This window comes from Mastigoproctus giganteus, chromosome 13 (assembly GCF_048544385.1).
Source record: "Mastigoproctus giganteus isolate SK-2022 chromosome 13, ASM4854438v1, whole genome shotgun sequence".
Taxonomy (NCBI): domain Eukaryota; kingdom Metazoa; phylum Arthropoda; class Arachnida; order Uropygi; family Thelyphonidae; genus Mastigoproctus; species Mastigoproctus giganteus.
The window spans coordinates 39,071,870-39,086,113 of NC_143587.1; the positions used below are offsets into that span (position 1 = coordinate 39,071,870).

Consider the following 14,244-nt stretch of genomic DNA (forward strand, 5'->3'; position numbering starts at 1 on the left):
CGGGAGCATAGATTCAAATTGAGAAAGACACTTGTAGAATAGATGTGCAGAAATTTGCCTTTAGCCAGCAGGTAGTTGATTGCTGGAATAGACTTTCATCTGTTTGTCTACTTCAGCCTTAAATAAATTTAAGGCTGAAGTAGACAAACATTTGGAGTGACTGAATGGGAGAAATGGGAAGATTTATTTTTTCCAGCTAATACTGTATAAGCTTGCTTTCTTGTGTCATATGCCTATGCTAATAAAAAGCAATTTAAAAGCATATATGTTTTATTTTAATTAATATTGTTGCATATAATCTGTCTAAAGATTTATTGCTGCTAAACTCCAGCTGCCACTTTCATGGCAGAAACAAGAAAAATCAAACTTACTGAATAAAAAAAAATACCAAATAGATGAGCAGGTGCCTACAACCATTCACCAGGTGCATTGCATGTAAATAACAACCATTCACCCACAGCAGGTGCATTGCATGTAAATAAATAAATAAATCTTTATTGTGAAATAAATTTACAGCACAATATCCCATCACGGCGATGAGTGCCAGGGGTTCACATATACAGCATACAAATACAAAAGACTACAAAATACAGCGAACAAATACAAAATACAGATTACACATTCAAAAAAAAAAAAAAAAAAAAAAACACAAATACAGCATAAAAACACAGCTGAACACATACAGAAAAACAAATACAACTTTTCAGGGCTCAAGGGCTTTGATAAAGTTGTGTCTATCCTGCTTGTTACTTATTATCCTGTCGATGTCAGCGTCCACACAGTTCAGGGCGGCAAGCATCTGCTTGGGGAGAAATCTCTCAGTGAGTACAAGCCTGTTGTGGTGAGCCACAAGTGCAGGTGCCGACCCTAGGCTTGGCTGTGGGATCCTCCAAGAGCAAGCGTTCTAAATATTCGGAGATGATATCTGGCCTGTGATGAGTTTAGCTGTGAAAACCAGCCTCTTTTCCACGATCAGGAACTTCATCCTCAAGATGTCGAGTGCTTGTGCCATCATGGTGGTTGTGGTAGTGGGAGGTAGACGAAGCTTGTTTCAGTAGCCAGTATTCAGCAGTGTACACCCGCTTAAGGTTTCAGCAGAGGCCCATATTTCTGCACCATAGAAAATGTACAGTGCCAGGGGCCCTCTGATCTAGGGGCCCACACGAGGGAGCCACAAAGTCTCAACATAAATAAACGAGGTCCCTTAACCCCTTTTGTGCCCTCCCCCCACCCAAGTACCTTTGCATGGTCCTGCATATCATCATGGTTCAAAAAAGCAATAGATAGGGCAGAAAGATGGAGTTATACTAATAGTGACCTCTACATCTTGTGGGCATAAAAGATTTGAATGGTGAAGTGTAAATTTTGAATTTTTATTTTTCAGAATAAAGTGATTAAGAATTTCCCCTCTTTTGGTGACTGAAACTATTAAAGGTTTTTCGGCCCCCTTCCATTTATAATTTAAGTTGACCTCTGAAATGAAACTTGCCAAAGTTTGCTTGATATTATAATTACTTTTAGCAACTTTTCATTTCAGAGTTTAAATTTTAAATAATATCAATGTGCTTGAGTGTGTTTCCAACTGACAGTGAGGATCCTAATCATCCTATCTAAGGTATAGGAAAGTGTTAATTAGATTTTGATTAAATATTACATACAATACATCATTTGTGTCAGTGAATCATCAGAATCTTCACAATCAGTGAATCCTTTGAACAAACAACGTTTTAATATTATTTATTATTTTTTTTTCCAGTGGCAAAAACATCAGATCTAGCTCTCTCAGCATTGGCTGGACTTGCTAGCACTGAAGATTTTAAGGCTATAGCCTTAAAAAAGGGCACAACAGGAACAGGTCCTCTTCTGCCTCATAAGGATGTTATGCTGATACAAGTGAAAGGTAATTGTTTTTTCTGAAGTTAAATTTGAAGCAAAAATCTTGCTTTAAAATGTCTTATTTTAGTTCATGGATAGGAATATAAAGAACAGTTTTCCATATATAGTTTTTCATATAGTTTTTATGACATAGTGTAAAAAAATATGGAGGTCCTAAAGTCTCAAAACTTTATTAGAAAGTTGGACAGAAAACTTGAGTAGTTGAAACCCGCTAATTGTTTTAGCGCGTCTCGAGTTCTGTCCAATAGTTTTTATTGGACAGACAACTTGACTGATACAAATTAAAGGAATAGCTAGTTTATACACATTTTATATTCACCTTAAATAGTTTTAACGCTTAAGTAGTTGCCTGGTGTCTTGCAGGCACAGAGCAAATTTAAATGGAAAAATGACTGAAAATCAGATACCAAAAATAGTCTTTCCAAAATATATCGCTTAATATTTTAACATAAAAAAAAAAAAACTTTAAATATTTTGAAAAACTATTAACATAAAAATGTAGTATGGTTTTGAAATATAGAAATATAGAGGCAATATATGATTTTTCACCAGTCAGACCTTTTTATACAGGATTATCATTCCTCTGAATTAATTCAGAAAGTAGGTCTATAGTAATACAGTAATGATAGTCATAACATCATCATAACTGCTAAAAATGCAAACATTGCTTGATGCCTTTATTCCATTTTTTTCCAGAAATATAATTTATATAATTGCTAATTGCACAAATATATATAATTATAAAAATCCAACAAAATTTTAGTAGAAAGAGAGATGGCAGTTTTGCCAATATTAATTAAGTCAGTGCTGTTTTTATCAGTAATTTTGAGTTCTGCATTTGAACTACAATGATTTATTTTCACTCAATAAATTGGGTCTGGAAATTGTATGTTTGACTGCCTTGTCAAAATTTTTTCTTTCTTCTAAGATATCTGAGATTCAAAGGTCTGAATGATTGAAAAAGAAAGTGACAGACTTGCTCCAGTACATCAGCTGTTTGATAAAATTTGTTGAAAATTGCTTGACAGTGTAATTTATTCTAGGGGAAAATGTTATGATGACACTTAGTTGGCTTTTTGTGGGTGATGTTCTTTCAGGTATATGCTTTCAGATACTACATACTGTACTTTGCTGTGAATGATAGGTAGTATCTAGTATGTTATCTGCCAGTAGTATTCTTGTGTGAATTAAAGTACTATTATACCTTAGGCATAGTATAACAAGAAACAGGTGATATTATGGCAAGCATATCATGAAGCATGGGTGTTATCAGAGGGTGTTCTCCATAACTTGCCTCTGGGTGTGAGAGAGAGAGAGAGAGAGAGAGAGAGAGGGTTCTTAAATCAAGCTGTAGTTAGTCAGTCTCAGCTGGAGATGATAGAATTTCCCCTGTGAGTTATGTTGACTTCAGTTTCTTCAGGTTGTTGCACATTATTTTAAATTTGCATAATTTAAACATGCATAAATTAAGAAGTCACTGTAACTTCTGCATCCAGACTGTGTGCAACAACAGTGTAGAGGTTAATTTCAAAACTCTTTACTAATGGGAAGAAAAGGTTGTTGCTCAATTTCAGAGCAGTAATTGTTAATTATGGTGCCTTTCACTGGGCACAGTGGCAGAATGTAAACTAAAGTGTGAACATAACATTCAAGAAACTTGTAAATACCTGAATAGTGATTGCCATTGAACTCAGTGGAGTTTTTCCTAATCTTGGGTTCCCACTAGTTGGGAACCATTGCTACAGAGCACCAAACTTTATAGCACTCTAAAGGGGGGGGGATATATATATATATATATATATATATATATATATATATATATATATATAGACAAAAAGGTAAAATTCAGTATATTTGTGTATATGGTAGGGGAGTTGAGCTATAAGGTGTAGTAACCATGGAAGAAGAAGAGTAAGTAAAAAATCAATTTACCTGAAATAAATATAAAATGCAATTAATAAGCACCAAAAGCTGTGGGTCCTAGGATTTTAACAACTTCTACAGTAGAAGTAGTTGAAATCCTAGGACCCACAGCTTTGTATAAAATTGATTTTATACTTACAGGTTCTCCCTATTCTTCCATGGTTACTACACCTTATAGCTCAACTTCCCTACCATATACACAAATATGCTGATTTTTACCTTTTTGTCTATTATTCATTATGGTTGCCGGTCCTTTCTGCATCTACCATAGTTCCTGGATCCATAACCCGGTCTTATATACATTTTATAAATTTTGCATAAACTCGTATAGCCCATTCCTGTTTGATAAGACTTTCATAATTTCATTGCATCTTTATCTTTATATATATATAAAATGTGAGACCTCTTCATATACTTATATCATAATAGGATACAAAAACCAGAGGGCATAAATGTGTACAAACAGTTGGAAGGTTGTGAGATTTGATCTTGAGAAGTTAACATGTGGTCACTGTTAGTATTATAGTGGCAAATGATGCAAGAAAGCAAGCTTATAGAGCATCAGCCAAAAGGCTGATGCTCTAAGGAAACCCCCCCCAAGAATTTTTCCAGTTCGTCCTTGGTGATCAGGGTTGACAGTCGGACAGAATATAAGATGCAGCTGGACCTTCTGGCAGCTGATGGAGTATAACAATAGTTACTGAAAAAAACTTAAATTATAGGTAATTTCAGAATCTTAAATTTTAACTAGAAAAATTTGGGGATCCTGGTCAGTTCCATAGAATCTTATATAGTTAAGTACCCCACACCAGATAATATTAATTTTCATTCTCAATCGTAGCAGAATCATCTAGTGGAAAGTGACCAGACGTCCCAGATTTCAGTTGTTTGTCTCACATGGCACACTGTCCCGGATTGGACATGTAGCCTTCATACTTAATGGCAAACATAATGCAAATGATTTGCATTATGTTTGCCGGGAACCAATGGTACGGAAGAGGTTGTTTTTTTTTTTTTTTTTTTCTCTCGCTAGTAAATAAGCTGTAGATGTCAACAAAAACAACTGACTGTAGAAATGCTGAAAGCAATACTACAAGTTAAGTGCAATTTTGCTAATCCTTGTGAAGAATTTTACGAAGAAATAGCAAATAATGAAGAATTAAGAAAAATTCACTCAGCCAAAAAATATATTTAATTATATTATTTAATTTCTCTTGTTTTTATTGTTGAAAGAAGTATGTATTATTATTATTATTATTTCACTGAAAAAAACCTAACCTTTTATTCACTAAACAAAAATGAAAATCGATTAAAAACATGACCCCCCCCCCTCTAATAAGTGTTTTTTTTCCCTCTCTCTCTCCCTCCCTCCCTCCTTCTAATTACAACTTTTTCTCAGTTCAAGTCCTTCACACAACTTTCTGTTCGTTGCGTAGCGTAACACGAGAGGTACCGTATACCAAATTTCAAACTTTCTGTGAAAAAAACCAAAACAAATATAGGCTATTTGTTGTTGTTTTTAAGAAGTGTGATATTTTATAAGTTTAGTTCAAAGAAGTACAGCTAGGCCTCGCATAACGTGAGTTCGATTAATGCGATATTCAGTTAACGCTATTTGAAAAATGATACCACTTTACACAATGCAAATTTCCAGTTAACGCGATCTTTTTTTTTTTTTTTATGCAATAGTTGAAAAAGATTTGAATCGCACGTTAAGCTTACCGCAAGTCGTACGGTCAATAAACAAATGTTTGCCTGCTGCCCGCCTCGGTGTGTTCCATCAACCATCGGAACAAGACGTGTTTGTCTCCTGCTAATAAAGTCAATGCAGACTTGCATTTAAAATTTAAAATTTTTAAATGAGCCAGATGAAAATGTTACCGCGAAGGAGATAACGGTAAAAGAATTAGATGAAATCTTTCGTATCACATAGAACCTCAAACAAAAGGTTTGATGTTCTCTGCGATATTTATTTCGCCAGGGCCCAGAGAAGGTTGTTGTCGGCTATCGGAAATTGATTGATGAAAAGAGAAAGTCAACACTGTTCAAATATTTCCGCAACAGTAATTTCTTCATTGTGTATTTTATGTCAGAGGTTCCCAAAGTTTCTTGGTTCACGGCGCCTTTAATGTCTCAGTAATTTTTTCAAGGCGCACCCAGACCAAAAGAAATACCTAACATTTTCGTTTAGTAGTTAGGTCCAAACAACTTAATAAGAAATGCTGAAACTGTGGACTACCTCGAGCTAGTAGTTCGTGTGGTGTCAGACAGATGTCGAGTATCGCTGTGTTTCCCTCCAATTTAAAATAATCCACGGCGCACAGTTTAAGAACTGCTGTTTTATGCAATAAACATTTAATTCCATAATTATTTTCATTATCTTTTACATTATATACAGTTAAAAAGTTATTAAAAAGGTATTTTTAAAATTCTTTATGGACATTCCAGAAGGTCAAGGACCAATTATAATTTTTCCTATTGGTTATGATATTCGATTAATGCGTTTGTGCGATGCGCTCGCGGGACGAATTAATCACGTTAATCGAGGCCCGCCTGTATATGTATTTAATTTATATTTTGTATGTGAATATTTTTTATATATAAAAAATTTTTAATATGCATATATTGTTTCTGTGGGGTTGGGGGTTGAAACCTGCCATCCCAAATGTCCCACATTGGAATACTAAGGATCTGGTCACTTTAATATAGTGTCTACTGTCTGACTTTTTGCCTCTCCAGTTCTTTCTTTCCCTAGATTCTATCCCTTCTATATCCTGCTTTTTGAATTATATCATGATATCTGTGATCACAAAGTTTTGGAAGTGACTTTTTATCTTTAAATTGTGGTGTTTTAGCAAGTTTCGATTTGTTTCAACATGTATGGTTACTCATCTAGACGTAGTAACACATGAATAACCTGTTTATATGCATTAAGTCTGAATTAGCATACATCAAATAGAAAGTGTTTTTTATGTTTAATTGCATTGTAAAATGTGTGAATTTGCATCATTTGTTTCTTAATTAGGGAAAAGTGCAGCAAAATCCCACTAAATGTTAAAAACAGCTTGTTGAAGTAGATGCCATATTGTTCAAAGGCTTTTCAGTGGTTTGCAAATTTTAGAGGGCTGCTTCTCTGTCAAAGATGATCCTCACTCTTGCTGACCTTCACTTTAAAAACCAACAATTAATTACTTGTATTTGTGGTCTGATCAGAAGTGATCAAGAGTTTAACTATCTGTGAAATTGCTAGTAAAATTGGTATTTCTTATGAGGCACAGCCAAGTTTGTGCTTTGCTTTCTTACTGATCAGAGTGCAGTGAGTTTTTGCATGTCAAAAATGATTGGTCAGTGTGCTACTGCTGATTCATACTCATACTGGTGACAAATTGTGGGTGTTTGGCTATGACTCAGAAATAAAGTCTTCTTAGTGAATGGCATCTCCATGGTCCAAAAAAAGTCAGACAACCTTGACCGAATGTGGAGATCATGTTTATCATATTTTCTGACTTGCAGGACATTGTTCATTATGAATTTGTCTTGTATGATGAAATGAACCAAGAATGCTACAAATCAGTTCCATGGCAATAGTGCAAAGCTGGTCAGAGAAAACAGGTGGAAAATTGAACTTTGGGGAATTGGTGCTTATATCATGGCATTTCCAGTGTACACTCATTGTTCCTATTCAAGCATTTCTTGTGAGGTGTTCCATCACTGTGGTCCCCTGTCTGCCATACATACTAAACTCCAATGGATATCCACCATAACTTAAAGCTGTTTTAAAGATCACAGATTTGCAATGACAGGAAATTGAGGATGTAACACAGGAACTATTAGTAATTCCAAAAGAAGCAAATCAGCTATGCGTCCAGAAGTTGCATTGGAATTGGTATACACACTATCAAAAAGGCTACTTCAAAGACAAATCATCTGAATAAATTCCAAATTTCATAAAATCCAAAATATTAGTTTAGTCCTTGAACTTTTTAGTCATACTTCATATCTGAATAATATAATCAGTACATTTTTATATTATTTTGTAGTTTCAGTTGTCTCTTCTTATCAATGTTGTTTTCAATTTCTCTGAAATTGCCGTGCCATGGCATTTTCACTTGTTTTGCTGCTTATTTTTTTTGGGCTACTTTTCTGTTCTTGTTTGAGTGATATGGTGATGGACTTCAAAAGAGAGGGTGAATAACCATATTTTACCACTAACAGTGACTGAATTACGATTTAAAAGTTAACTGATATTTCAGAGTATTGAGCTGTAACATGTATTAAACCAAATCTCCCATTGGACCTATTACTTTATATAATCAGGTAATTTGTGATTAATTTTGAAGGTTCTCTTTTGAAGAGAACCTTCAAAGTTCATATATCATAATCTAATTACATGCTTGAGTTGAGTGCCAGACAAACTTTTATAAGATAACTTGAAATTGTACGTGGTGTATTGGACTTTTGCATTATTATTATTATTTATATTATTAATATTATTATTATTTATTTTTGCATTATTATTATTATTAGCTAGCTATATGGTGCAAGGAAGCCTGAGGTTTATGCTGCACCAGCCAAAAAAAAAAAAAAAATTCTCGAGTTACCCTGAGAGAGAGAGAGAGAGAGAGAGAGAGAATAATAGTGATATCCAGCTCAGGATCCTGGGTGTGCCAAGACCCATACTCACCATATGTGAGCCCCTGGCATTGTTTGAACTTGACTTGTTAATTGTACTAGACAAAAAAGTTAGTGCAAAGCATCATTTTAGTTTGTAGTGAATCACCAAAGTAGGTGAAATGGCATCATTTTTGTTATTGTGAACTCCTTCACGAGTTGCTTGTTAATGCAGTACTTCAAATAAGCAGCACTTCCCCAGTAGATAAGAACTAATGTCACTTATTCTCGGTGGATACCACCACCCAGATTGCACTGTTTCGAAGTTTATCTTCTCATCGGTGGGCAGGTAGGTAGGTACCCCAGTGATACAATGAATAACTCATTTATGAAGTCTAACTTCACAGTGTGAGAGATGCCAGATGGTGTGCAATAGTAAAGTACTAAAAAAGGATTTAGGTCTGAAAGCCTCAGACTGAGAAATTTACTAGATGAATAAGTTACCACATAATTTTAGCGTGTAGTAAATCATCATTGTAAGTGCAATAGTATTTTTATTTTTTTAAATAATATTTTACTTAACTGACGTTATCTTTCTTGAAAGATGTACAAAATATCCATTGCCTCTTGCATTGTTTGTGTGTGTAAAAATATCCATTGCCTCTTGCATTGTTCGTGTGTGTTGTGTGCAATGCAGTGCTCTTGAATATGTTTAGTTCATGTACAAGAGCACCATTGCACACAACATACACACAAACGATGCAAGAGGCAATGTCTGATGCAAGAAAGCAAGCTTATATAGTATCAGCCAAAAAAAAAAAAAAAAAAAAAAACCTTCCCATTTTACCCATCCGTGCACTCCAAATGTTTGTTTAGTTCTGCCTTGAACTTATTTAAGTTATTGACTTCCACTACATTATATGGAAGTTTGTTCCAACTATCAACCACCTGCTGGCTAAAGGCAAACTTCCTCACATCTATTTTACAATTGTCTTTCCTCAATTTCAATTTATGTCCCATCAGCATTGAGCTTGCTCAAAAACCATTCAAAGACCTTATACACCTCAATTACGGTGCCTAGCCTCCAGAAACCGCAATTTGCTGAACTTCAGCCTTTCTTGGTAACACAACCCTTTGTTCCACTCACCAATATCATAGCCCTTCTCTGTGCTCGTTCCAGCAGCTCTATATCTTTCCTAAAACAAGGGCCTCTAGACCTGTAGTAGTAGTGGCATGTGATGCAAGAAAGCAAATGTATGAGCTTATGCAGCATCAGCCAAAAAAAAAAAAATCACACCATTCCCTCCAAATGCCTGTCCAGTTCCTCCTTAAATTTATTCAACCTATCAACTTCCACAACGACAGATGGAAGTTTGTTCCAGCAATTAACCACCCGCTGGCTAAAGGCAAATTTCCACACATCTATTCTACATCTGTCCTTTCTTAATTTGAATTTATGCCCCCTTAGGTTCGTAATCTGAACAAGTGGAAGGATCCCATCAGAATTCAGCGTACTGAACCCATTCAAGGCCTTATACACCTCAATCAGATCACCGCACAGGTGCCTAGTCTACAGCCACTGCAATTTGCAGAACATAAGCCTCTCTTGATAAGAGGATCCCTTCATTGGGGGCTGGTCACTCACACAGTAGCAAGGCTTTTGTGGATTTATTGGATGATTGTTTTCTACATCAGCATGTTCGGGAGGCAACTAGAGGGAGTAATACTCTTGATTTGATTATCAGTAGTGATTCTTCATGCATTAAGAATCTGCAGATAAATGAACCACTTGGTGGCAGTGATCACAGTGTGCTGAAGTGGGAGTTACTCAAAGAGGTAACTACCATTAGGGGTAAAGGGAAGGGGTATTGCTTTCGTAAAGGCGACTACAATGGACTGAGACAGTATTTAAATTCTATACAGTGGGATCAACTGATGATATTGCCAACAGCAAATTCAAAATGGGAAGCATTCAAAGAACTTATAGTGGAAGCTACTAGGCTTTACATACCAACTAAGAAATATTGTTCAAGGTTTAGGCCTAAATGGTTGTCAGATGAACTAATGAGGCATATGGCAGAGAAGAAAAATGCATGGGATACATACAAATTAACACGTGACACGGACGCCTATGATAGATACAAGTTGATCTGTAACCAAGTTACAAAGGAGGTTAGGCAGGCGAAGGCAGATTACGAGAGATCCTTGGCAAGGGATGCGAAGAAAAACAGCAAAGAGTTCTTTACTTATGTAAACTCTAGAAGGAAGGGGATGAATCAGATTGGTCCACTTGAGATCGATGGGTCAACTGTTGATGACCCTGCTCGGGTAGCTAACAAACTAAATGAATATTTTGCATCGACATTCACACATGAGGAGTTATTCAGCGAGGGGAATGCCAGAGGTGTATTCAACTCTAGCAGTAAGCTAGAGAATCTTGTAATAACTGAGAGCAAAGTGGAGGAGAAATTGTTGAAGATAAACACAAGAAAGGCACCTGGGGTGGATGGGATCTATCCAGTTATATTAAAGGAGGCAGCAAAGGAGGTAAGCAAACCCTTAGCCATAATTATGAGAGCTTCCTTGGACTCAGGGGAGGTACCCATTGACTGGAGATGTGCAAATGTGACCCCAATTCACCAAGGGGGATCAAAGGCTGACACAAGTAATTATAGACCTGTGAGTTTAACTTCTGTTCCCGGAAAATTAATGGAGGCACTGGTGAAAGAAGCACTGCAGGATCATCTAGACAAGACTTCAGTTATAGCTAGGACACAGCATGGTTTTGTTAAGGGGAAGTCTTGCCTGACCAATTTGATTGGATACTATGATGCAGTCACAAAAGAACTGGATGCAGGGAATAACTTTGATATTATATACTTGGATCTTAGAAAGGCTTTTGATACTGTTGCACATGGAAGACTGCTGCACAAATTGGAGCAGTGTGGCATTGGAGGCAAGTTGGTGCTATGGATAAAGGGGTGGTTGAGGGGGAGAAGACAGAGAGTGGTAATCAATGGACACTGCTCATCGTGGACTAATGTTATTAGTGGAGTCCCTCAGGGTTCAGTATTGGGGCCTTTATTGTTTTCTGTATTTATAAATGATATTGATGATGGTATATCAGGCTTAATGTCCAAGTTTGCAGACGATACGAAGGTTGGCAATGTTGTCAAGGACACTACTGACACTATGCTGCTGCAACAGGATTTGGAAAGGTTGAGCAGATGGGCTGAGAGGTGGCAAATGAAGTTTAACATTGACAAATGTAAAGTACTACATATGGGAAACAGCAACCCCAGAGCAACGTATCAACTCTGTGGTACTACACTGACAGTGGTAGAGAATGAAAGGGACCTGGGGGTGGTGGTGCAGGCAGATATGAAGTTCTCTGAGCAGTGCAGACGAGCTGCAAGAGTAGCTCATGGTGTATTGTCAATGATATATAGGAATTTTTCTAGCAGGGATAAGGAGGTGATTATTCCCTTGTATAAGGCAATGGTCAGGCCACACCTAGAGTACTGTATACAGGCCTGGAGGCCTCATTTCAGGAAGGATGTAGAGCTGCTGGAACGAGTACAGAGAAGGGCAACTAGATTGGTGAATGGGACAAAGGGGTTCTCTTACGAAGAAAGGCTTAAGTTTTGCAAATTACAGTGTCTGGAAACTAGGCACCAGCGGGGTAATCTGATAGAGGTGTACAAAGCCTTGAATGGTTTGAGCATGCTCAATGCTGATGGGATTCTTCCTCTAGCTCAGAAAAATCACCTGAGAGGGCATAAATTCAAATTGAGGAAAGACAGATGTAGGATAGATGTGCGGAAATTTGCCTTTAGCCAGCGGGTGGTTGGTGGGTGGAACAGACTTCCATCCCTTGTCGTGGAAGTTGATAGCCTAAATAAGTTTAAGGCTCAGCTGGACAGGTATTTCGAACGAACAGAGGGGTGAAGTGGAAGTGGTTATTTTTATTTATTTATGTTACTTTTTTTTTTTTTTTTTTTTTTGGCTGATGCTGCATAAGCTTGCTTTCTTGCATCAAATGCCTCTACTAATGCTAATGCTAATTCCCCTCACCAATCTTGTTGCCCTTCTCTGTACACGCTCAAGCAAATCTACATCCTTCCTAAAATGAAGCCTCCAGACCTGTACGCAGTACTCAAGGCGTGGCCTGACCATTGCCTTATACAGTGGGATAATCACCTCCTTTTCCCTGCTAGCAAAATTCCTATATATCATTGACAAAACCCCATGACCTGCCCTGGCAGCCTGTCTGCATTGTTCAGAAAACTTCATATCTGCCTGCACAATTACTCCCAGGTCTTTCATTTTCTACCACCTTAAGTGTAGTACCACACAGTTGGTACGTTTCTCTGGGGTTACTTCTACCCGTATGCAGTACTTTGCATTTGTCAAGGTTAAACTTCAGTTGCCACTTCTTAGCCCATCTGCCCAAATTATCTAGATCCTGTTGCAGTAGCACACTGCCATTACTGTCATTAACAACCCTGCCAACCTTTGTATCATCTGCAAACTTCGACACTAAGCCTGATATACCTTCATCAATATCATTGATAAATATACAAAACAACAGTGGGCCCAACACCGAACCCTGTGGGACTCCACTAATAACATTAGTCCAAGAAGAGCAGCACCCATTGATTACCACCCTCTGTCTTCTCTCACTTAACCATCCTTTTATCCATTGTAGCAACTTACCCTTAATACCATTCTGCTCCAATTTGTGCAATAGTCTTCCATGCGCAACAGTGTCAAAAGATTTCCTGAAATCCAAATATATGATATCAAAATTATTTTTTGCATCCAGTTCCTTTGTAACCACATCATAATAACCTATCAAATTTGTCAGACAAGACTTTCTCTTAACAAACCCATGCTGTGTCTGAATTATTGCTGCAGTCTTGTCTAGATGATCCTGCAATGCATCTTTAACCAGTGACTCCATTATTTTACCCGGAACAGAAGTTAAACTAACTGGTCTGTAATTACTCGTGTCACCCTTCGATCCCCTTTGTGAATTGGGGATACATTTGCACATCTCCAGTCCGTGGGAACCTCCCCTGAGTCCAAGGATGCTCTCATAATTATGGCTAAGGGTTTGCTTAGTTGCTTTGCCGCCTCCTTTAATATAACTGGATAGATCCCATCCACCCCAGGTGCTTTTCTTACGTTTAACTTAACAGTTTCTCTTCCACTTTGCTCTCAGTTTTTACAAAATCATTAAGTATCCTGCTACAATTTGATAACCTTCTGCCATTTTCAAACCTTAATAATTCCTCACGTGTGAATGTAGATGCAAAATACTCATTCAGTTTGTTTGCTATCTGAGCAGGATCATCAACAGTCGAACCATCGATGTCAAGTGGACCAATCAGATTCATCCCCTTCCTTTTAGAGTTTATATAAGTAAAGAAATCCTTGCTGTTTTTCTTAGCATCTTTTGCCAAGGATTTCTCGTAATCTGCCTTCGCCTGCCGAACCTCCTTTGTGACCTGATTACAGATTAACTTATATCTGCCATAGGCTTCTGAGTCGCTTGATAATTTATATGCATCCCATGCATTTTTCTTCTCTGTTACGAGTCTCATTAGTTCATTTGACAACCATTTAGGCCTAAACCTTGAACAATATTTCTTAATAGGTATGAAACTTTTAGTAGCTTCCACGATTAATTCCTTGAATGCTTCCCACTTAGAATTTACTGTTGGTAACATCGTCAGTTGATCCCACTGTACAGAATTTAAAAACTGTCGGAGACCACTGTACTCGCCTTTACGGTAGCAAAAACCCTTTCCT

General features: G+C 37.1%; 1 protein-coding gene across 1 annotated transcript in view; it reads left to right on the plus strand.

Moving 5' to 3' along the window:
- LOC150075981 (uncharacterized) overlaps positions 1–14,244 on the plus strand; it is a 701,253-nt gene that overhangs the window by 593,925 nt on the left and 93,084 nt on the right. Inside the window, 1 exon segment of the mRNA XM_090387465.1 lies at positions 1,757–1,900. Coding sequence (XP_090243591.1) covers positions 1,757–1,900 — 144 coding nt within the window.